The sequence below is a fragment of the Pipistrellus kuhlii genome, unplaced genomic scaffold (genome assembly GCF_014108245.1).
Source record: "Pipistrellus kuhlii isolate mPipKuh1 unplaced genomic scaffold, mPipKuh1.p scaffold_m20_p_12, whole genome shotgun sequence".
In the NCBI taxonomy this organism is placed as follows: Eukaryota; Metazoa; Chordata; class Mammalia; order Chiroptera; family Vespertilionidae; genus Pipistrellus; species Pipistrellus kuhlii.
This window is the reverse complement of record NW_023425427.1, coordinates 31,208,892-31,231,501: the sequence shown is the minus strand read 5'-3', so window position 1 is coordinate 31,231,501 and position 22,610 is coordinate 31,208,892. Positions and strand designations below refer to the sequence as shown.

The 22,610-nt window shown below is 41.0% G+C and overlaps 1 protein-coding gene across 2 annotated transcripts in view; it reads left to right on the top strand.

The window, feature by feature from the left end:
* The first annotated feature begins 14,540 nt into the window (after positions 1-14,540).
* Positions 14,541-22,610, top strand: part of PABIR1 (PP2A Aalpha (PPP2R1A) and B55A (PPP2R2A) interacting phosphatase regulator 1) — a 41,853-nt gene continuing 33,783 nt past the window's right edge. For both annotated transcript variants that reach the window (XM_045580141.1, XM_045580143.1), the window contains exon 1: positions 14,541-16,217. In XM_045580141.1, coding sequence (XP_045436097.1) covers positions 14,686-15,561 — 876 coding nt within the window. In that variant the 5' untranslated portion in view covers positions 14,541-14,685 and the 3' untranslated portion in view covers positions 15,562-16,217. The remainder of the gene's footprint in view (positions 16,218-22,610) is intronic.

Here is a 22,610-nt window from a genome sequence, read left to right as displayed (position 1 = left end):
AAAAATCTTTAATCAGAGATATAATAAATTTTGCCAAAGTTCAGTGTGTATTTTTTTTCTCTCTGCTGAGCAGGTGGTTGAAAGTTGTGGAATGTTGTTTTTCCGAATATAGAATCATAATGTCCTTGGGAACATGCTCATTAAAATAGAAAAATTGGATGGTATTAATTTGCATTTCAGTTAACTCTTTGGGTAGATTTATGTAACTGCCTCTCACTCTAATTATTTGCATCTCTGGTGAAAATGCCACATCCATTTGCAGACTATTATATCATTATCAGAGGCATAGAGGGAAATCAAAACTCACTTTCAGCATTTAGAGGAACTGTACAAGAAGCTGGGGTAGAGGAGACCGGGCATGGATTTTCTAGCCCTTCTTTAGGTTGACAGTGTCATTTAGACTTTACCTTATTAAGTGTTGGTTTGGAGGGTAATATGCTGGTTGGGAGACCTCACTCGTTAACCTCCATTTCACATTTATGGTGAGATCTGTCTTAACCAGTCAGTCGCTTAAAAATGTTTATAAGTGCATACTCTGTGTCAGATTCTTTGGGCGGCAATGGGAGGCTATTAGAGCTGCCATATTGCACAGCCCAGGAGTGGCCATTTATGCCACTCTGCAGTTTATATGAATGGCACCCCTGGAGTTGTTCAATGAATGACTGAGACCTTATTCAGTGATCCTGACATTGCCCACAAGAAAGCCTGTAGCCTGGTGTGGGGGAGGTAGTGGCGGAGAGAACAGATTCACAAATGGACTCTTAAAATTCTAATGCTGTGTGTGAGTGGGTATATCCATGAGCACCGAAGAGGGAGCATCTCACTTTTCTTAGGAAACAGGGTGTCTAGAAAGTTTCCTCAGATGAGGCCCTCCCTACACTGAGTCTTGAAGAATCAACAGGAGATGGTCAGTTGAAAAGTTGAACAGTTCTTGGAAAAGCCAACAGTCTACAAAGAAACATGGGTGTGCCAAGGCATACGGCATTTACAAGATGCGCACATATTTCCATGTGACTGGAGCGTGACATTCATGGGGGAATGTGAGGAAGCCAAGCATTGACCTTTCTGTGCCTTGATGCCCTGTTTAGTAAAACGAAGAAAACAGCACAAGCTACCTCGTGGGTTTTTGATTTAAATGAGATACCATAAATAGGATGCCTAGGACAGGGTCTGACATAAAAAGTACGTCAATGTCAGCTGTTGATGACGACAAGCCTGGTATTCTACAGGAGCCTGGATAAACATTCAGGGTCTGCATATCTCCTGCCGAGGAGTTTTGACACAATGCTGTTGTTCTAGGGAAATGGTCCAATGATTTTTTGTTTTTAAATGGTGATTTGCAGCTTGGTAGATTTATATCTCCCATCCAAGTACTAACCAGGCCCGACCCTGCTTAGCTTCCGAGATCAGACGAGATCGGGCGCGTTCAGGGTGGTATGGCCGTAGACTAGCTTGGTAGATTTATAAATGGGAGCCATCATTTTGCAAGGCTGATTAGACCCTGAGGAATTGAGTCGTCTTACCAAAACCACCAGAGACCGACGGAGAAAAAGGTCACTTCATCCATGTGTGTCCCACATGGAAACCACGCAGCATGATGGGATCGTTATGGCAACGAGGTAGGAACCTGTGTCTTCCTCCCGTGAATCGGTAAACTTTCTCCGGTTCCCCTGTCAACATGATATGGTCTCCTATGTGAGGAGGAGGAGTCAGGGCGAATGCAGATGAATGTTTTAAAGGGCTGGTTTTGACAGAGGATGCCGACCCGACCCAGCGAATCAGCCCGGCTCACCGAGCACAGGTGTGTCTGCCAGATGAGAGTTCAGGCACCATCTCTTCATGGTGGGGAAGTTCTGATTTTCTCTGCTTTCTCTCTGACAGATAGCCCCTTTGTTTTCTGACACACCCCTGCCCCAGCCTCTCTTGTCATCATCACTTTGGTTTTTTGCGGGCTTTCAGGAGGTGTCACGCCTTCCCAGCTTCACCTGCTTCTCTTTAAGGGTGGCTGCTGTTTAATGGGGTTTACATAGTTTCAATAGTACACACTCTCCACAGGGGTCCTTTTTTTTTTTCTTTCATTGCATTTAGGAGCTAAATAGCGCGTTATTTCTTGGAATCGTCAGTTCAGCCCATCATTGTGGGTGAATTCACAGTACTATTAATGACATGGAATGGCCTTTTTTCTTTCTTTCTTTTTTTTTTCTTTTTGTGAAACCTCATCTGAGGATATTTTTTTCCCTTGCTTTTTCAGAGAAAGGAAGAAAGGGAGGGGAAGGGGGAAGGAGAAAGGGAGAGAGCCAGAGACATGGATGTTCTGACATCCACTGGTTGCTTCCCACAAGAGCCCATGCCTGGGAGTGGGGAGCGAACCCGAAACCCGGGTATGTGCCCTGGATGGGGAATCGAACCCGAGAGCCCTTGGTGCACAGGCCGACGCTCTGACCTCCTAGCCACACCGGCCAGGGCTGGAATGGCCTTTCAATTTCTTCGTATCATCTTATTTTCTTAGCCTGTTGTTTTAATCATCTCTTGCACTAGATGTTGGAATCTGTTGTATTTGGAGACCTGTGCTGTAATGAATGTGTTGGGAGGATAAGGTTTGTCTCTCGAAGTTGCTATATTGGTATAGAAATAAACATTTTTTTTTTTTACCAAAGTACTATTATAGGACTTTAGAAGTTTAAGTATCTTTTTACTGAATGTGCTAGGAATATACATTCCTTTTACTAGATTTTTATACTTCCATTTAATGCTTTAATGTTATTTTATGCATTCTATCAAGCATTCCAAGTTCAGGCTGATCTTTTATCAAAACAATAATAATGCGAAAAAGACAGAAAATTTGCTCTAGTTATGCTCGGTAAAGTACATTCTGTCTTGCCCTCACCTTCATTATGTGATTCCTTCGTCACTAACATCAATGAATCCCCCAAAACAGATTATACATTTCGAATTATAATTACCTGGATCTCTTTAATGACAGTTATTAAAAACAAAACAAAACACTGGAGCATCTTACATGTTTGGCATGAGCATTTTTAAATAAAACTGGAACTTTATTTTTAAAGGTGTAGAAGGGCCACGTAAATTCACTGCCTTTTGGAATATGTATTCTTCATATTGTCTTTAAACGTTTAAATCAGAATGCTTTGGTAGAATGCTACAATCATGGTTCATTATCTTGAATTCACTTGCAGGTCATTTCTTCTTAACTATTTTTTTAAAAATGTGAATGTTCACCATGTTTTGCTCCATGGAAAATCAATCACAATTGTTCATAATGGGTAGTTATTTTTAAATGAAAGTGCTTAAAAAATAAAAAATGAAAGCTCTGAGAAAGATTGCACTCCTAAATTTTAATTCTTCAAAGATTACAGATGTTGGTGATGAAACATAACTTGCCTCCGGCAAATCTGTTCCATGGAAAGTTAGAGCTAAGGCTATATTATAATGAGATACTTATTAAAATTCTTACACTGAACTGAAAAGCCAGGGATATACCTGTGCTGTTCCGAACTCTCTGCTCCAGCAAAACATTTTATGATGATGTACACATTTGCATAGATACAACATGGAGAGAGTGGTTGTTCTTCCTTACTTGGAATAAACTTAAAGCAAAACTCCAGTAAGAGCACCAGAGCTATTTCTAAAAATGCAAGGCATGTTTTTCTTTTTCTTTTTAAAAATACTCTAGCAAAATAGGACCTAAGGCTTTAAGAAAGAAATGTAATTTATATGGCTATTTTGTTTATAGAGAAGGAATAGATCATTTAAAGTGACTTTACTAACTTACTGTTCAGGGCCAAAAAACACATAAAAAATGCCCGGTTTTGTCAATAATGTTGAAAATGCAACAACAACAAAAAAGCCACGTCTTTATTATCTAATTCTTAGAAGCACCATATTCTGAGGTTGAAGTGGATGTGGATGTGGAGAACAAATACTTGGACTCTGTTGGGAGTGTCGATTGATGTAGACTTTTTCAAGGGTGAAATGTTCATCAGAAGCCTTGAGGTTCATCACCTCTGATCTAGCAGTCCTACCTCTGGAAATTTAGCCTAAGGAAATAATTGAACAATGGGGCAAAAAATAACACAATATTTATTGTAGCATTGTTTGGAATAGCAAACACTTGGAGACATTTCAAATTTCCCTCAGAAAAATAATCAAAGTATGGCTCTTTCATCCATTGTATCTCATAGTGATATAGAATGATGCTGTGCAGGAAAAGACAGCATGATGTGGTAAGTAAGTTGCAATCTAGTGTATAATATAGTCTCATTTATGGTTGAAAAATGAGTGTGCACTTACTTGGTGGATGTATAGTTTACAAAATGTTAGCAGAAGCTAACACTGCATAATGGATTGTGGGAAATCTTTATTTTGTTCTTTGCTGTTCTTTTAATATAAGACATATAGACATTTTTACAAGCAAAGAAATGTTTTTAAATGTACCTGTTTGACTAGCACTTCTACTTTTACTAATCTGTCCTACAAGTACAACTGGATGTGAGCATGCAAAATGTTAAATAATGTTCAACACAGCATTATTAGAAATCATTGTTAAAAATTAACCTGTCTACCTATCCCTGATTGTCAGGAACTTAAGTAAGAAAGTCACAGTGTAATCATACTTTACAGCCATTGAAATTGAAGATGTAAATCTGTATTCGTTAATATGGAAAAGATGGTCCTAGCCAGTTTTCTCAGTGGTTAGAGTATGGGTCCTTGGACTGAAGGGTCTAGGGTTTGATTTTGGTCAAGGACACGTACCTCAGTTGCAGTCTTGATCCCCAGTTCCATCCCCAGCCTACTGGTGCGTGTGCAGGAGGCAACCAGTCGATATGTCTTTCTCACATCAATGTTTCTCTCTATGTGTCTCTCCCCATCCCTTCCATCTCTCTTAAAAAAAAAAAAAAAAAAAATCAATGGAAAAATGTCCTAGCGTGAGAATTAACAACAAATCAATCTATAAGAGAAAAAAATTATCCAACACACAATCCTGATTAAAAACAAACCAACAAAACTTGGTGCATTTAGAATAAGTAGAATTAGTTATGTCTTTTGCTTTATTTTAAATCTATGGTCTCATGCCAAACCAGCATGATATCTTGTGAGAAACACAAGAAGCATTCCAATTGAAATTTAATGTATGATAAGAATGCTCACTTTTATAAACCTGACTCAGAAAGTACCAGCCAGGAGATAACATATATAAACATTAGAGTGGAAGTTGCAAATGTAGTATTATTTGTAGATATTTTAAGTGCATACCTAGAAAATAGAGAATCAACAGGAAAATTATTGGAAACAGCATGAGAAGTCAGATGCCTGGCTAGTGATAATGTTGCTGGCAGGGATACAGGTGGGAAGAAAGGAAGAACTGGGTGTATACATCTCCCACTAGGAGAGGTTTCAGAGATGTCACCCACTGGCATTCACACGCACGTGATACCCGCACGTGACATAAAGCAGGCCCCAAGCAAAGCACTACAGGGCATTCTTTCACCTATACTGCAGGCTGCTGCCAGCTCAGCATGTGGCCACTGGTTGAATCATAAATAAAAATGACAAAGGACATTTTGGAAAGCAAAGGGGGATGACAATCCTGGGAGGAAAAGGCTGAGACTATAGAGTAAGGAGAGAAAGGAATGAGTTCTCAGGAGTCTAGAGCAGTGGTCAGCAAACTGCAGCTAGCAAGCCACATGCAGCTCTTTGGCCCCTTAAGTTTATAGCAAAGGCCAGCTTAGGAGTACCCTAATTAAGTTAATAACAGTGTACCTACCTATATAGTTTAAGTTGAAAAAAATTTGGCTCTCAAAAGAAATTTCACTCATCGTACTGTTGATATTTGGCTCTTTTGATTAATGAGTTTGCCGACCACAGGTCTAGAGCTTGAGCCTAAGCCAGCTTGTATACTCTTGTGATCAGGCCTATGTAATGTGTTAGCTTCTTAATTTTTCTAAATTTGACACCTATGAGTTGCAAGAGTCCACATTTTCACAAGCCTGGGTCTTCAGCCTCTCTTGAAAATGTAGAAGCTTCAGTAATGAATCATGTCCTTTTCTGCAAGAGCAACAGAGGCTGGAACAGAGCTGGCTGTCTTCCTGTGCATACTCAGGGACTCCTCAGTCAGCTAGGTGCATATGCTCTTTCTCTTGGTGCTATCACTCCATCTATCTGTGGCCTTTGGAAGCATTTCAGTTGATAATGAACCAGAGAACTTGCTAGGCTCTTAGTGGTAAAGCAGTGCCTACCTCTAGGAGTTGGTGACGGGTCACCCTGTTGGGAAAAGTGAAAAAAATGAAGAAAACTTGGCTTAATTAAGTGTACTACTTGTTCATACCCAATAATGCATCCAAATTTCCCCCCCCCTCTTATTTTTTAAATTGAAAAAGTGTTATTTTTAACGTTAAAAGATTACGGGCCCGTCTTCAAAGGGAATTGGTGGTTGTCTACATGATCCCTAGTGCATTCTTCCTTCTGAACTCTGCAGCATGTGGAGAATTTTTTTTAGCCAGGGAAATCTTTCTTGGACACATCATTAAGACTGAGTCTTTACTCCTCAGGGGTAACCTTTGCAGCTGAGATATTCCTCCGGATTCTCCACCACCACATGTGGGTGGGGGATCAGCCCTTTTTTGTTTCTACACTTCTTGCCAGTTTTGATGTGGCTTCTTCCATGAATCCTGAGTGATTCTCTCCAGCTAGTCTTTGTTGGTTGGTTATTCACGTTGATTGTTCTATAATTTAGTTGTAATTCTAGTTTGATCCTGGGAGGAGGGGAGTGTAACTTCCACTTATTCTGCCTCGTCTTGGCTGTCTCACAGTCCTTATTTTCTTCAGCATTCTGCCACACTTGACAAGTACTATATGTGTAAGAAGCAGCACACTTGGGATATAAGCAGAACTCTCTTTTTTTGCCTCTCCCTGAAATTTTATTCAGTGGGAAAGGTCAACTTCTGGTACTGGATGAAAACCCAGGAAATTTTCTGCTCACTCTTAGGCAATAAAATTTCCTAGTGTCACTTTAAATCTCTTTTAAAGCTGGTCTCTTAAATGTCAGGTACCATATAGTTGGCAAAGCCAGCAACTTCATTTCAGCTCTCTCTTCCCTTGGCAGGGGCCTTCTGCAGGCAAAATATCTCAGCTCCTTAGAGAGGGAGGTAAGTCCTCCTCTCTTTCCTGGTCTTTGGTCATCAGCCCTTTCCAACTTATTGAGGCTCTAACTTCTTGGGTTCAAAACAATGATAGGAAGAATTCCAGATAACAGAAAAATGAAAATTTTCACTCTAAGGTCTTACTCAACTAGTACTATTGGTAACATGACTTCTTGTGCTCTAGATTAGGTTAAAATGGACTCCCTTGGGTGCTTTATATCAAGGGTTCTTCATAAACCATCTGCTTCTCCCTTCACTGGGTTGAAAGCAGTCTCTTCATCATCTGAACTGTTAGGACTTTAATAAGTACTTATGTTTGTCACCCCAGGAGTATCCAACCTCTGGAGCACCTCAGGGTCACTTGGACAATTTTTTAAAAAGAAAAATGCCAGCACTTTGTCCCCAGCCTTCTGAGTGGGAATCTCTATATTGGGGCTCTGTTGTGTTTGTTTTTCAAAATTTCACAGAAGATTCTGATGCTTACTAAGGGCTGAGGACACAAAATCCAGCCTATATTAAAGTTAATAATGTGCAGCTTCCTTTCTGGACTCTCAACTTCCCTTGGGTCTTTTTCACCTTTATAATACCCTCCATAGAGACGTAATCCTAACAGATTTGGCCACTTTGCGGCATAAAGGAATTCAAATATCTCAGGATTCTAGTGGAGAAGCCGTGCCACTGGGATTTATTCAGCCTTCAGATTGAATTGCATATAGTTGTGGTGCTCAGTAAATATTGGATAAGAAGCTTGCTAGGAGGTTGGTGCCTTGAATAAAAAAGAAAGGTGAGATGACAGTCTAGTTAAATAAGATGTACTGGTTGTGGTTCTAGTATCTGTTTTTGAGAAATCTCATGTCTGGCTGTGTTCTAAATGCTCATGTCAAGAATATTATGGTTAGGTAGCCTAAGGAGGAAAGCACGAGGCCAGGATGGTGAGGGATTATGAATTTATTCCATCATTGGGTGGCTGAGACTGGATGGCTCCAGCACCCAGTGATGGGAGTCAGCAGCTTTTAAAGGAATTTTGGCAGGCTTTTTTCTGGGCGGAGGCCTCTTGATGCACACCCAGAGGGGAGATAATGGAATGTGGACACCGCAAGTGAAATGTGGTCTCAGCAAAGGGAATGTCCATCGTGAAATGACTTGAAAAGCCAGTTCCTGCTGTAGGGGTATCAATTCAATTATTTGATCAGACCTAACAATTACCTCAATTAATGCTTATATTATTTAACAGAGGAGACTATTGTCCTCTCTTTTTAGATGAGGAAACTAAATCTCAAGGAGGATAAGTAACTTGACCCCCTCCCCCCACCCGAAGAACATAATGCAGAAGTTACAGTCAAGATTTCAACTCAGGTTCTCTGATTTCAGAGCCCAAGTTCCTAAATACTATATTGTAGCATTCTCATTCGAAGAGACTAGAGCTTTGGGGAGATGTTAGGATTAGCCACACCCCCCCCCCCCCATTTCTGCCCTTATTTTTTTCAGTCTGCCTTCCTCTCTGTCCCCCTGCCCTCCTGCCCTACTGAGGAAAGAATCTTAGCAAAAGGCAGAGGGGCTACCCTGATGGGATTATTTTTAAACATTTTCTCTGGCAACATTTATGTACATTGGCTAGGATTGGAGTCATCCTAAAATGAGCAAGACTCGTATGAAGTTAAGGAAATAGTTGGGAGCAGATAGAATGCTTGGTAATAGAGATGGAAAGGAAGAGACGGCTGTCAGATGTTAAGCAGGTAAAGTTGAAGAGACTTAGTGATGGGTTATGTGGGATCTATGAAGGAGAGGAGAGAGCTAGAATATGTTGAGTTTTGATGTGATTATCTTAAGAGATTTTTGTGTAATTCATTCTCTGGAGAAGTAGTAGATGTGCCATAGAGGGAAGAGAATTTGTTCATGGGTGAGTTTGATGGAATAAACAGTGGGAATGTCTCATAGGTAGTTATTTATGACAATCTAGATGAGATAGGTCAGCCCTATCTAAGAATATAAACCTCACAGACATCAGCACATCGGTCAGAGTTAAAACCATGATAGTGGGTGTTTTTGCTTATAGAAAGAGACTTTAAAGTGAAAGGGAAGCAAATGTTAGGAAGGAATCCCTACTAATTTAATAAAGCACCTTGACTCTGTCCTGGATGCCTTTTTGACCTTGAAGAAATCACTGACTCTGTCTTAACCTCAGTTTCCTGGCTGATAATATAATAGTGTGGGTGATTTCTAAATTCCCCTTACAGATCTTACATCCTGCACTTGTTTCTAATCATTAGCACTTGTTTGCATGATTGCTTTGGGGGAAGATAGGGCATTTATTGCTTGCTTAATTGCGTAATGGCGATGTATGTGGAAGTCCATGAAATTATATGTACCCTTCATCTGTCTTTCTGATAAGCATGACCATGATCCTGTACATGTCAACTCTATCAGTATTATTCAAAGATAACCTGGAGCACCGCAAGCATGGTACCCTGTTTCCCAGAAAATTAGACAGTGTCTTATATTAATCTTTGCTCCCAAAGATGCACTAGGTCTTATTTTCAGGGGATGTCTTATTTTTTCATGAAGAAGAATACGGTACACATTTATTGTTAAATGAAAATAAAGGAAATTTATTATCTGTATACAGTATGGTAGTACGGTAGTTGTCAACACAAACCAGACAAACTGTGAATCCTACAGTATCAAGAATTTACTCATTTATTCAATGACAATCATGTCGTCATCTTCTGGAACATCATCATAACAATCCAATTCCTGAATTTCCTGGTGAATTTCTTGTGACTCCATTTCTTTCAGAATCAGTGGACCAAATCTCTCATGTTTAGCCTAGCGGGGGGCTTATTTTTGGGGGGATACCTTATAATTTCACTCAGAAGGAAACCTGTAAGTAGGTCTTATTTTCGGAGGATGTCCTTTTCTTGGGGAAGCACAGTAGGTTTGAAGAACCCAAGTGGATTTCATGAGAGGCAGCAGAGGGTAGTGATTAAGAGCTCAGCCTCTGAAGCCAAACCTATGATCGGTCTTTAATTCTTCTACCACTTACCTGGCTGTGTCACCTCAGGCAACTCAGTTCATGCCTCTGTTCTTCCCTTTCCTTGTCTATAAAATAGGGCTAGTAATCCTAGAGCTGGTATAGAAATGAAATAAGTTGGTATACACACAGTACCTGGAGGGATACCGGACATATCTGCCCTTAGTAAGATATGCTTAGTAAGCTGCTATTGTATGATGGTGACAATGGCTACATTGTCTGGTGACAAGTGTCTTAATTGTAAGGGCTGAAGAAGTCTAATGTCTTAGACCCATGGTCGGCAAACTGCGGCTCACGAGCCACATATGGCTCTTTGGCCCCTTGAGTGTGGCTCTTCCACAGAATACCACGTGCTAGCACGCATGTACAGCGTGATTGAAACTTCGTGGCTCATGCACAGAAGTCAGTTTTCAGCTCTCAAAAGAAATTTTGAGATTTGTACTGTTGATATTTGGTTCTGTTGACTAATGAGTTTGCCAACCACTGTTTTAGATTTTTTGTTTTCAAAAGGAAAGTCAAGAAGAAAACCTATACCACTTCCTAACAAGTGGGAACTTTCCGATGGCTGAACTCCATGGGTGGCAAACATATATTTCTGGTAACAAATGAAGCTGCAGGTGAAAAAGGCAGAAGGATACTGCATTACAGGGTCATTCCGTTGAGAGATTAGTTAGGATAAAACAGGAGGCATTAGAGTGCCTCTGCCATTAGTATTCTTCCTTTTTGTTGTTTTTTCTTGTCATCTTACTGTAAAGATGGGCTAAAGGAGAACAAATGATACAGTGCCCTTTGTCAGGAATAACCCTCACACGCTCAACGTGTCTTAGAGGTTTTGTGGCTCTTGGATGTGCGGTTGCCACCCTCTTACGCCAAATATATAGAGAGAGCACATGCCTTATATTTCCTTAATGCATCTATGGGAGCTTGGGAATCTTGCAGGTTGGGGCAGCAGGTTCAAATGTCTTTGGAACCTTGGACCTGCTCCTCAAAACATCCCTACCGGGTATCAGCTCTGTGGAGAGAAAGACGCATCTAGAGGAATGGCAATTGTTGAAGCATCTTGAATCTTTCCCTACTTTCTCCATTATCCTCATTTTTCTGAGAGAGGCTGGATTCAACTTGTCAGGCACAGCCCAACGAGTGTCCCCATGCGGCCTAGTGTATGCCAGGAAGGACAATAGCCATCATTCAATACCGGGTTTCAAATGAATACATAAGAATAAACCCCTGGGATTAGTCCCCATTGAAAAGTCCAGTGCAGCCAGGGAGGGTGGCTGCTGCCGCTGGGGATTCACAGACAGCTGAAGGGAATGGCATTCACTGATCTAGACACATTTTCAGTGACCGGTGGCCTCTATCTGCCCAATGGGATCTATCGCTTAGACAGACTTACTGAGTAACATTTTTAAATAGTATGGCTTTTCTTCTATTTCCTTGCTGGAAACTGTCTACCTGATTATGTATGAACGTTTCCGGTTCGTACATTTCAGACCACAGAATTTCATGCCTCTAAAAATCATTATGGTCTCAGGGAAGAAGCTGAAGAGCGAATTTTCTTCTAGAGAAACTAGAAGCAACAGAACAAAGGAAGCCTTCTGGCGAGAGTGTGGGAAGGTGGGTGGGATCGTATTATGTTGAGAGCACTGAGTATTTTATTTTAAATGTATTTTTATTGATTTTAGAGAGGGGGTGAGATAGAAACATCAGTGATAAGAGAGAATCATTGATTGGCTGCCTCCTACATGCCACCCCTTAAACCCCCCAGGAATCGAGCCTGAAATCCAGGCCTGTGCCCTGACCAGGTATCAAATGGTCTACAACCATAACCTCCTGATTCCTAGGTGGATGCTCAACCGCTGAGCCTCAGAGAGAACCCTGTTTGTATAGGGCCTTTACTGTTTGCTGGCCTATTATGTGTATTATGTCATTTGATCCTTACAAAGAGGTAGGGTCCCCACTTCATAAATGAGAAAAGTGAAGCCCAGAGAGGTTGGCAGACTTGTCCCAGATTACAGGGCTGGAAGTATGGTAGTCTGACTCCAGGTTTCATACTTTTTTGCTGTAGTTCTTGTGCACTCACACGTTGAGCCCTTCAGTATATAATTCAACTATCAATATATGTGTGACTGTTGCATGGTTTAAAATTAACTTGATACATTATCCATGGAGCATCAGTCCCTTTTTCCTTCTTGCCAGATGCATTAATCTTTCAAATGAAAGAGAGCAGAGAGAAGCATGTAAGGATACCGATTACAACCTTGATTTTTAGCATAGGAGAAGTTCAATGCCAAAAAGAAAGCACCAAAATGGACACTGCCTAATGTGTATAGAATCAGTGAGGAACAAATAATATAAACTAGATTTTCTATTTAAATTTTTTAAAAAAAGGCAGTAGAAGAGGAGAGGACTAGAGGCTATCTACATTAATAAAATAATAAGATGCAAATTGACCACACCACCAGCTAATCAGAAGTGAGTATGCAAATTAACCCAATAAAGATGTCAAGTTAATTTGCATACTCAGGTGCTGAGCGGCCAGGGGGGTATTCCACATCACCCCAGCTGCCAGAGCCTCTGGGCAGCCTGGGAAGGTGAAAAGGTGGCTCTGGCTGGAGCAAAGGCGATGCTGGCAGCCAGGGGAAGGAAGGCCCATTTTTGCACAAATCTTTGTGTATTGGGCCTCTAGTTTTTAATATATTCTCCTTTGCAAAAAACTGAACAAAGTAACTATAATTCACATTTGTTTACTTGAACTTTGCTGAGGGCCTAGGCTGGGAGCGTCTTCCATCAAGTCATTGAGGCCCCTCTCTCCCTCTATCCTTCCTCCATGTGAAGGGTGGCTCCATGGCAGTGGTGTGATGATTTTTATTGGCTATAGAAGTTGAAAGGTGAAAGGGGTCAGAAGCCCCTTTATAAATATCTGCTTTGATTTTCTATTCCATGCTGTTGCTTTAAGGATTAGATCAAGCAACTCAAGGGTAAATACTATGGAGAGCATCTGCATTTAGTGGACTCTCCATAATTTCAGAGTGAGTAGTTGATAACAGTTTCTGAGATCATACACTGTTTTTCTTCCATTACAATCACAAGTAATTTCTTTGTGGCCAAAATCATATCCTTAAACACAAACTCATTCTTCCCATGTGTAATAACTGCTCCCACTGAGCTGCTTTGGTGTTAATTTAGCTCTGTTCCATTTAATGAATTATGCTAGGAGAATATTGCAGAATCATTTTTTAATGAACACAAAGATGGCTGTTGAGAAAGTCGAAGGCTATAAAAGGGGCTTCATTCCTTCCTTCATGCCTTCTTACAATAGAAATAAGTTTGTGGGCTCTGTCCGAACAAGACCAGGGAGAGCTGGTGGTTCTGCTGGTGACCTGTAACTGGCTTCAGACAAGTATCCAGGGCTTATACGAGGCTGCTGGAGACTATTGGTGTTTAGGGGCCCAGGGAAATGTAGCTAAAGGGATGTGTGTGTGTGTGTGTGTGTGTGTGTGTGTGTGTGTGTGTGTACATGTATATATGCAAGTGTTCCTGTCTCCATTCTTTCTACTATCAAGGCCAGGTAGCTGTGCTTTCACTGTTATGTGTCAGAGAGATTTAGAAGCTTAGCATTCCATTTAAAGTTAGGCCCATGGTTAATGCTTGAACAAAATGCCTTTCTTCCAAATGAAATACATTCTTATTATTTCCTGTCCTCCATTTACATTCCAAGTTTCCATTCTCTTTATATCAATAGCATTTTGAGGTCATGTACAATAAAGCATATACATTATAAGTATTCAGTTTAATGTTTACACATGTATACACCTGGGTAGCTAGATCCAGGTTATGGAACATTTCCTTGCGCTCCTTCCAGTCAGTGGTCCCAAGGGTAACCTCTATTTTAACTCCGACCTCCATAGATTGACGTCAGCTGTTCTTGAATATCATTCAAGTGGAGTCATAGAGTTGTACTGTGCTGTGTTTGATTTCCTTCATTCAACATTATACTGTAACTCAGAGTTAAGAATCCCGTTGTATACTGTCTTCATCCATTGGCGTGCTTATGTGGGCATTTGGACTGTTTTCAGTTTGGGGTTATATTCCACATGCTAATGCACAGGACATCCCGCAGCTCCACGCCACCACGGGCCTCTGGGAGCTCTTATTTTATAAATATATATACTCCGGAGTATGGTCACTTTATTAACGAGCAAAAAAAAGCGAGCTTGTGCTCAGCAGCTATTTGCATAAGAACCACCTACTCCTCGCCCCACTCCCTGGGGCCGCGGCGCAGCTCTGACGCATTAAGCCGGCGCCGCGAGAGACCTCGCAGGGCGCCTGCGCGGAGAGTGGGGCATGCGCAGACCGCCGAGGCCGCTGACAGATTCGCGGCGGCGGCGGCAGTGGTGGCGGCGGCGGCGGCGGCGCCTGCGGCGGTCCTGGACTGCGGGGAATGGGAGCCTTCGCTCTCTGACTGAGTACCGCCCCGCCTCCCTGGCCTCCGACATGGCCCAGGAGAAGATGGAGCTCGACCTGGAGCTGCCTCCGGGCGCGGGCGGGAGCCCGGCGGAGGGCGGCGGCGGTGGCGGCGGCGGCGGCGGCGGCGGGGCCCTCCGGAGGTCTAATAGCGCCCCTCTGATCCACGGCCTCAGTGACACCTCGCCGGTGTTCCAGGCCGAGGCGCCGAGCGCCAGGCGCAACAGCACCACGTTCCCCAGCCGCCACGGCCTGCCGATGCCAGCCTCCCCGGTCCGCATGCACAGCAGCCGCCTGCACCAGATCAAGCAGGAGGAGGGCATGGACCTGATCAACCGGGAGACCGTCCACGAGCGCGAGGTGCAGAACGCCATGCAGATCAGCCACTCCTGGGAGGAAAGTTTCAGCCTGAGTGACAACGACGTGGAGAAGTCCGCCTCCCCGAAGCGCATCGACTTCATCCCGGTGTCCCCGGCGCCGTCCCCCACCCGGGGGATCGGGAAGCAGTGCTTCTCGCCGTCCTTGCAAAGTTTTGTGAGTAGCAACGGATTGCCTCCAAGTCCGATTCCCAGCCCGACGACCCGGTTTACGACCCGGAGGAGCCAGAGCCCCATCAATTGCATCAGACCAAGTGTTCTGGGACCCTTGAAAAGGAAATGTGAAATGGAAACTGATTATCAGCCAAAGAGGTTCTTCCAGGGCATCACCAACATGCTCTCTTCTGACGTTGCACAGCTGTCAGATCCCGGCATGTGTGTCTCTTCTGATGCCCTGGATGGAAACAGCAGCAGTACTGGATCTTCCTGTAACTCACCAGCGAAAGTCAGCACTACCACCGACTCTCCGGTGTCACCTGCCCAAGCGGCCTCTCCATTTATTCCAGTAGATGAACTTTCATCTAAGTGACTCACCCACCTATCCCCGAGATTCTGGTTGTTTTGTTTTATTGTTGTTGATTTTTTGCAATGGAGAGAAAAATCAAGTTGGAGCAAGCACTGAACTTTGTCGATTAATTAGAGGCTATTTCCTATTTGACCCTTTTCCTTTTTTGGAATTTCCTGAACTGTTGGTATTCTAGAGAACTTTTATGTCAGGTTCCTGCGGATTACTTCAGTGTAGTAATATTTTCAGACGTTTTCCCAATAAGTGTGTTGAAGCATACATCTTTACGCTGCTAATATGTCTAAATACATATGTTATCCCTTGATTTTTTTAAAAAGAATAATTGAGAGCTCTATTTATTTATGGGATTATTAAGTTCTGATGCAAATATAAATGTTGAATTAATCAGTGCAGTAAACTGATGTTTTAAAATTCCATACTTCATGCCCACACTAATTTTTAATGTTATTTTTAGTGATTGCTAATTTCTATTTGATGAACAATAACTTACTATTTACGCCTATTTTTAAAATATGTTAGTTATATCAATCCAGTGGTTGTCTTGTTTTATTCAGGATTCCTTGGATATTCAATTTTCTGAGTAAAGAAGTGGATGGGAGGGGGAATGATAAAAGAAAATATAAACATTTGCAACAAACAGTTTAAAATTAAACATAAAAGTAAACCTATTTAAGAAAATATTTCCAAATGAAATTTAATAGTAATTCTAATAAGTTGTACAAATATAACTACTCTACAGAAGATGGATTTTTTCATTTTTATTTTTTACCAGGAAGTGCAATCTCTTGGGTAAAATACTAAAGTTAAATGGAACCGTGTCTTGCAGTCTTAGCCCATTGCACCTAGACGGAGGCCAGATTCTTTGTAACCATTGCACACTTAAATGCTTTTCAAATGTAGAAAATGTGTGGGGAACCTGTTGAGCTTCAGCAGAGCATCCAGGCAGATACAGCTCCCCCTCCCCATCATTCCTATGCTTTAAACACCCAGTTGTGCCACAGTGGATATTGTTGCCAACGAGAAGCCAGAGCAATTTTTTGGCTGCTTTTTGGCTCTGCCCATCAGTCACCTTCCTAGTTTTCCCCGGCTCAGGAAGGAAGTGGCTGTTTCCTTGCCAACTGGTCCTTCCTCTCCACCTCCTACCAAACTAGGGCATCATCAGTTAGACAAAAGTACAGTATGATTCGGATTTCTGACTGTGAGCAGCAACAGGACAGTGGAGTTGTTTCAGGAACCTCTGGTTAAAACTACAGCTGAAGTGGAATGCCTTGGGGATGTCAGCTAATTGCCAATGACTTGCAATTGAAAATCAGTGGAGAGTCACATAGATAAATCAGTGTTTGACTTAGGTTTTGTTAAAGGTAGAATTGTGAAATGTTTTGGGGGGTTGTATTTTTTTTTTTTTTTTTTTTTTTTGCCTTTTACAGTTAAGACAAAATATGAAAATATTTAATGCCAAAATGTTTTATATTATACTTCTTATATCTTCCTTAACTAGGAAGGAAGGAAGGAAAGGAAGGAAAGGAAGGAAAGGAAGGGAAGGAAGGAAGGAAGGAAGGAAGGAAGGAAGGAAGGAAGGAAGGAAGGAAGAAAGGAAGGAAAGAAAGAAGGGGGGAAATCTGGCACCTCTAGCTTTTAAAAGTCATTGCCTACAGAGACTTTAACAATTATGTGGAATTTTTACAACTATAAGAATAAATGGAACTGGTCAACTTTTAACAGTTGCCTCAAGAATTCAGTGAAATTACGTCGAGGGTAAGATCATGTGCAGAGGCTTGAAATTCTCTGTTGTAGGTGATAGTATTCAAATACCCATGTCTGATCTTGTTCTTCAAATACAAACCCGTATATCTAACTTCCTGTTGGGCACCTTCACCTGCTACCAGAGATATTTTAATCTCAACTTCTCAAAGCAAAATGTATTGTCTTCTCATTGAACCTGTTGTTGAAGTGCCTACATGGATGATGTCACCACTATCTAGTTTCCTAAACTATAATACAAACCATGGGAAACATCCTTGACTTTTTCTTTTCCCTATCACAACCAGCTTAATCACCAAGTCCTGTCTAATTCCGAAATGAATCTCAAATCTCTTCCTTTCTATATCTCTGTTGCCGCCGATGTAGCTTAAGTTCTGGCTGACGGGATCTGCCAGCCTGTCTTCTTACCTTCTTTTGGCCCAGTCTTCACACTGCCTTTAATGTGATCTTCCTGAAATTGGAACTTGATTTTTCACCCTCATACTTAAAAACTATATGCTTCCCCATTTCCTACAGTCTAAGGAATACTTTCTTTAGCATAGAAGATGTGTTTTTTTGTTTGTTTGCTTTTGTCTTAATGAACTGGCCATACTCTTAGAAGCTTTAATCCTGTTCATCCTGCCCCAACACACATCCTTACTGCAAACACCAGACTACTTGATATTCTTTAAATATGCCACTCACTTCCATGTGTTGGTGCCTTCTGATAGATTCTTCCTTCTCCTTAAAATGCTATTTCTATCCTGTTCAGCCAGGCAAATGCTTTATTTTTATTTATTTTTTATTGCATGTGAATATAACTATGAACTAATGTGCTGATTATAAAAATACTTAAGCAATATTTAAACACATATCTATATAGTAAAAACTGAAAGTCTGTCTGTTACTATGTAAAATTCATCTTCTCTTCCCGTAGGTAATTTCAATAATTCTGTATATTTCGTGCAAGATGTATTATTCCACATTTTCATGTATATATGTATATAAATTCAGGAAACCAACATGTCACTTACATCTCTCTTCTTTCTCTCTCCCATAGCTAATCATTTCCCAAATCTTACTGATTTTCTCTTCTAGAATCTTCTTTCCTCTCTGCTGCCACCCTGATCTAGGATATTTCCCTCTTAGGCTTCTGAAGCTGCCTTCTGATTCCCATTTGTCCCCTTCACCCTTGCTCTGCTTGGCTAACCACTTATTTTCCAAATCACAACCTGAGCAACTCTTTTAAAATTACAAATCTGACCCTTCCCTCTCCCGGCTTTAAAGCTTTGCGGTTGCTTCCTGTTGTCATGCCATCAACCTGTATGGATTCTGGCCCCGGAGGCCCAGTGGGATTGCCCTTGCCTCTCCTCCCCTTGTTTTCTGTGTTCCACCTTCAATGGCTTGACTGCTTGTCAGATACTTTATGTTCTCTCCTATGTTAGGTCTTTCTGCCAGATCATTTTCTTGAAGGTATAGGCAGGGGTGGGAATATCCGGCCCCAGGAGCTAGGCCTGCAAAGTCATTTGGTCTGGCCCTGCCAAGGCGTTAGGGGTGAGTTAATTAAATGTCTGGCCAAATACAGCAGGCTAATTTTTAAGTTGATAATTTTGTATGGCCCTCGAAAGATGTTATACATATCCAAATGGCCCTGGGCAGAAAAAAGGCTTCCTATCCCTGGATAGAGAAACGTAGAGAAACCTTTATTTCTGAAAGCTCCTTTTTCTATATAGGCAGTAAGTTTTAAATCAAATGTGACTCTAAGCGTTTATATAGACAATTTACATTATTATGTTATTGTTCGTAACTCCAAGCACAATGTAAGGACTTAGATCATGAAGAATTATCCTTCAAAAAAACATTTTTGCGATATTAGCATTGCTAGTTCCAAAGCACATAATATTTAGTTACAGTATGGTTTGACATAGATAATAAACATCTGTGGCATAGTTTCCTTTATTATTTTTGTTTAAAACACAATGTAAATGGAAAAAATAATGGTTACTAAATTTGCAGTTGTTGGATGTCAGAACCTTTAAGCATATTTAAAAGATTGATGATAATCAAGAATAACCTGTATCAGGTTTCCTTCCAGTGCATTTATTAGTTCGGCCAGTTACATACCTATAGCAAGAGTCCACTCTTAGATATCTGGCAGCAAAATGGGAAAAGGGTCAGGGTTTTTGAGGAAAACAGGATTGAAAATTTTTTTTTTGTATGGCATGTGTATATGGATGGGTAGAAAAGGTTTGAAGATCCAAGAAGGGGGCGAGGGAGGAGAGAGAGACGGGAATAGTAGCCAGAACAACAAACCAACCAGATGATTACGTCCACCTACATTTTCTGGGTAGCATCAGGGAATAGAAGAACAAGTTGGTCTTAAAAAGGAGGTCTGGAAGAATTTTTATTTTTTAGAGCAGGAAAGGGATGGAGGATGGAGCAGCGAGGCAAAGATCAGCAAATTTGAATTGATTTGCTGTTGCAGGACTTAGGAGTGTGGAGGAAAGTATGAGAAAAGTGAGAATTTGTATCTGAATGCTTCTGTTTCCCCAATTACTGAGGAATCTACAATATTTGAGGGCGGGGTAAGAGTAGACTTGGAAGCTTGAGTGAAATAAAGTTTTAACATTGCTCCTTTGAGAAGGCTGATTAAGCCATAATGGGTGCCAGGTTGCAGCTGGATTGCAGGTACTAAAGAAGTGGATTGGAATGACCTAGGTTTGGGAGTTGGTTAAGTATTAGGTATGTGAAGCAATTAAGGAGTCTGCTGCAAGTGGAACTGAAGGAAGGGCCAGAGTCTTGGGGATGGTAAGAGAAGTCAGCAGTGGGTTAGGGGAGATTACATTCAATCAGCCATGACAAAGCACACAGGGCATCTGCTCTCACTGTGGAACACTCGCATTAGCAGTGTTGCCCTTATTTTTTCATGGCTAATTTTGTGTAGTTAGAAAATCAGTCCCACCCACATCAGCATGCCTTGAGTTTCATCTAATTGATTTTTTAAAAATATAATGAATATTACAAACTGATGAACAAAAAGATAGATACAGAGACAGTTAAAGCAACAAACAGACTGTCAAATTACAGCTGGAAGGTTAGGGAGATAAGAGATCAACTGAAGGACTTGTTTGTATGCATGCATATAAACATAACCAAGGGACGCAAAACTGAGGGGGTGAGGGCATGTATGGGAGTGGGGGGGGGGGCAATCGTAAGATATGTACACATATAATACCTTAATAAAAAAATGAGAAAAAGTAAATAATAAAGCTAAAAAATAAATAACAAAAAAAAGAAAAAAATTGATTTCAAAAAAATTTTGATAAAATAAAAAAGGAAAAAAATTTGAGTCAGATTGCTCACTATAGCCAAGACAACTCTTTATTCCTCCCCTAACTTGTCCATGTAAAAAATATTCTTAAAAGTTGAAATGACCTTTATATAAAAGTTATATGCAAAGTACTTGCTGTACGTCAGGCACTATTCTAGGTGCTAAACAAACGTGATATATCACTTAATCTTTATCATCTGAGATAAGGGCTATTACTGGCCTCATTTTATAAATGAGGAAATGGAGGCACAGAGGTTAAGTAACTTGCTCAGCATTCCAGGACAGAGGCAGGCAGTGTATTGTGGTTAAGCACACACGGGCTGTAGAGCCAGGTGGCTGCGAAAAGTAAGGATGACTGTGGTAAGGATTACAAGGGTCACTATATGTAAAGTCTTTACAGAAATTCGGGGCAATTTCTGTAGAAGTGTTGACTATCATTGTGGTGGTGGTGGTTGTCGTTTTTGTTGTTATCTTAACAGCAGCAATAATGTTATGGATTCAATAAGGAATCTTTTATCATCCTTGATTGATGAAACTCCTACTTTCACACTCAGTAACATTATCCTTTCTACCCTTCAAGGCATTCTATCCTATTATAAGGGAAAATGTTTTGGATGTTGGAGAATCTTTTTGTTTTCATTATTTTATTACAGTTGACATACAATATTATATTAGTTTTAGATATACAGCCTAGTGGTTAGGCATGCATATAACCCACAAAGTGATCACTCCAGTTAGTTCCCATCTGACACCATAGGTAGTTGTTACAGTATTCTTGACTATATTCCCTACCCTCTATTTTATGTCCCCGTGACTGTTTTTGTAACTGGCAATTTTTACATCTTAATCCCATCTCCCTTTTCACCCAGGTCACCCTCCCATCTAACTACCCATCAAAATGTCCTCTGTATTTATGAGTTTCTGTCTATTCATTTATTTCTTAGATCCTACATGTAAGTGAAATCATGTGGTACAGTAGGTCCTTGGGTTACGTCGGAGATCCGTTCTAAGGAGCGATATAAAGTGATTCACTGTAAGTCGGAACCCACCTACATAAGCACCTATGTCACTCACATGGAACACATACACAGCAGTAATGAAGTGAAATAGTAAAAAAATTTAAAAGATAAACAATTCCTGACCTTTATTTGTGGTAAATAAGTAGTAAAAAAAAAAAAACAAAACCATAAAGAACTTACGTACTTTTTGATGGAACTTTTTTTTTTTAACAAGCAAATGGAAGATGGCAACCTAACCATGAAACGACGTATGTTGAGTCCGACATAACCCGAGGACTGCCTGTATGCCTTTCTGTGTCTGACTTACTTCACTTACCATACTTCTCTCTAGGTCCATCCACATTGTCACAAATGGCAAGATCTCATTCTTTTTTATGGCTGAGTAATAATTCATCGTATATGTGGGATATTATCCATTTGTCTATCATTAGTAATAGGCGTCTTCAAACTACGGCCCGCGGGCCACATGCTGCCCGCAGAGGAGTCTGATCCAGCCCGCCAGGTTTTTTGGGCAGTGAGCGCAGCCGAGGTGTTACAGTAGGAATTAGTAGTTCATATAGTCCGGCCCTCCAGCTCTCTGAGGGACCGTGATCTGGCCCCCACTTTAAAAAGTTTGAGGACCCCTGCGAGTGACTTAAACTGATTCCATATGTTGGCTATTGAAAACAATGCTGCAATGAAATTGGGGGTGCATATGTCTTTTCAAATTAGTGTTTTTTATTTCTTCAGATAAATACCTAAAAGTGGGATGGCTGGTCATTACATTTTTGAGGAGCCTCATACTGTTTCCCATAGTGGCTGTCCCATTTTACAGTCCCACCAACAGTGCATGAAGGTTCCCTTTCGGATCCTGGAGAGTCTTATACTGAGCAGACATTCCCCTCTGTAATTTTCACCATCTAATTCAAGTCCGATTCTCTGGAACAAGCCTTATCTCTCTCTTTTAGATGATAGCTTCCCTT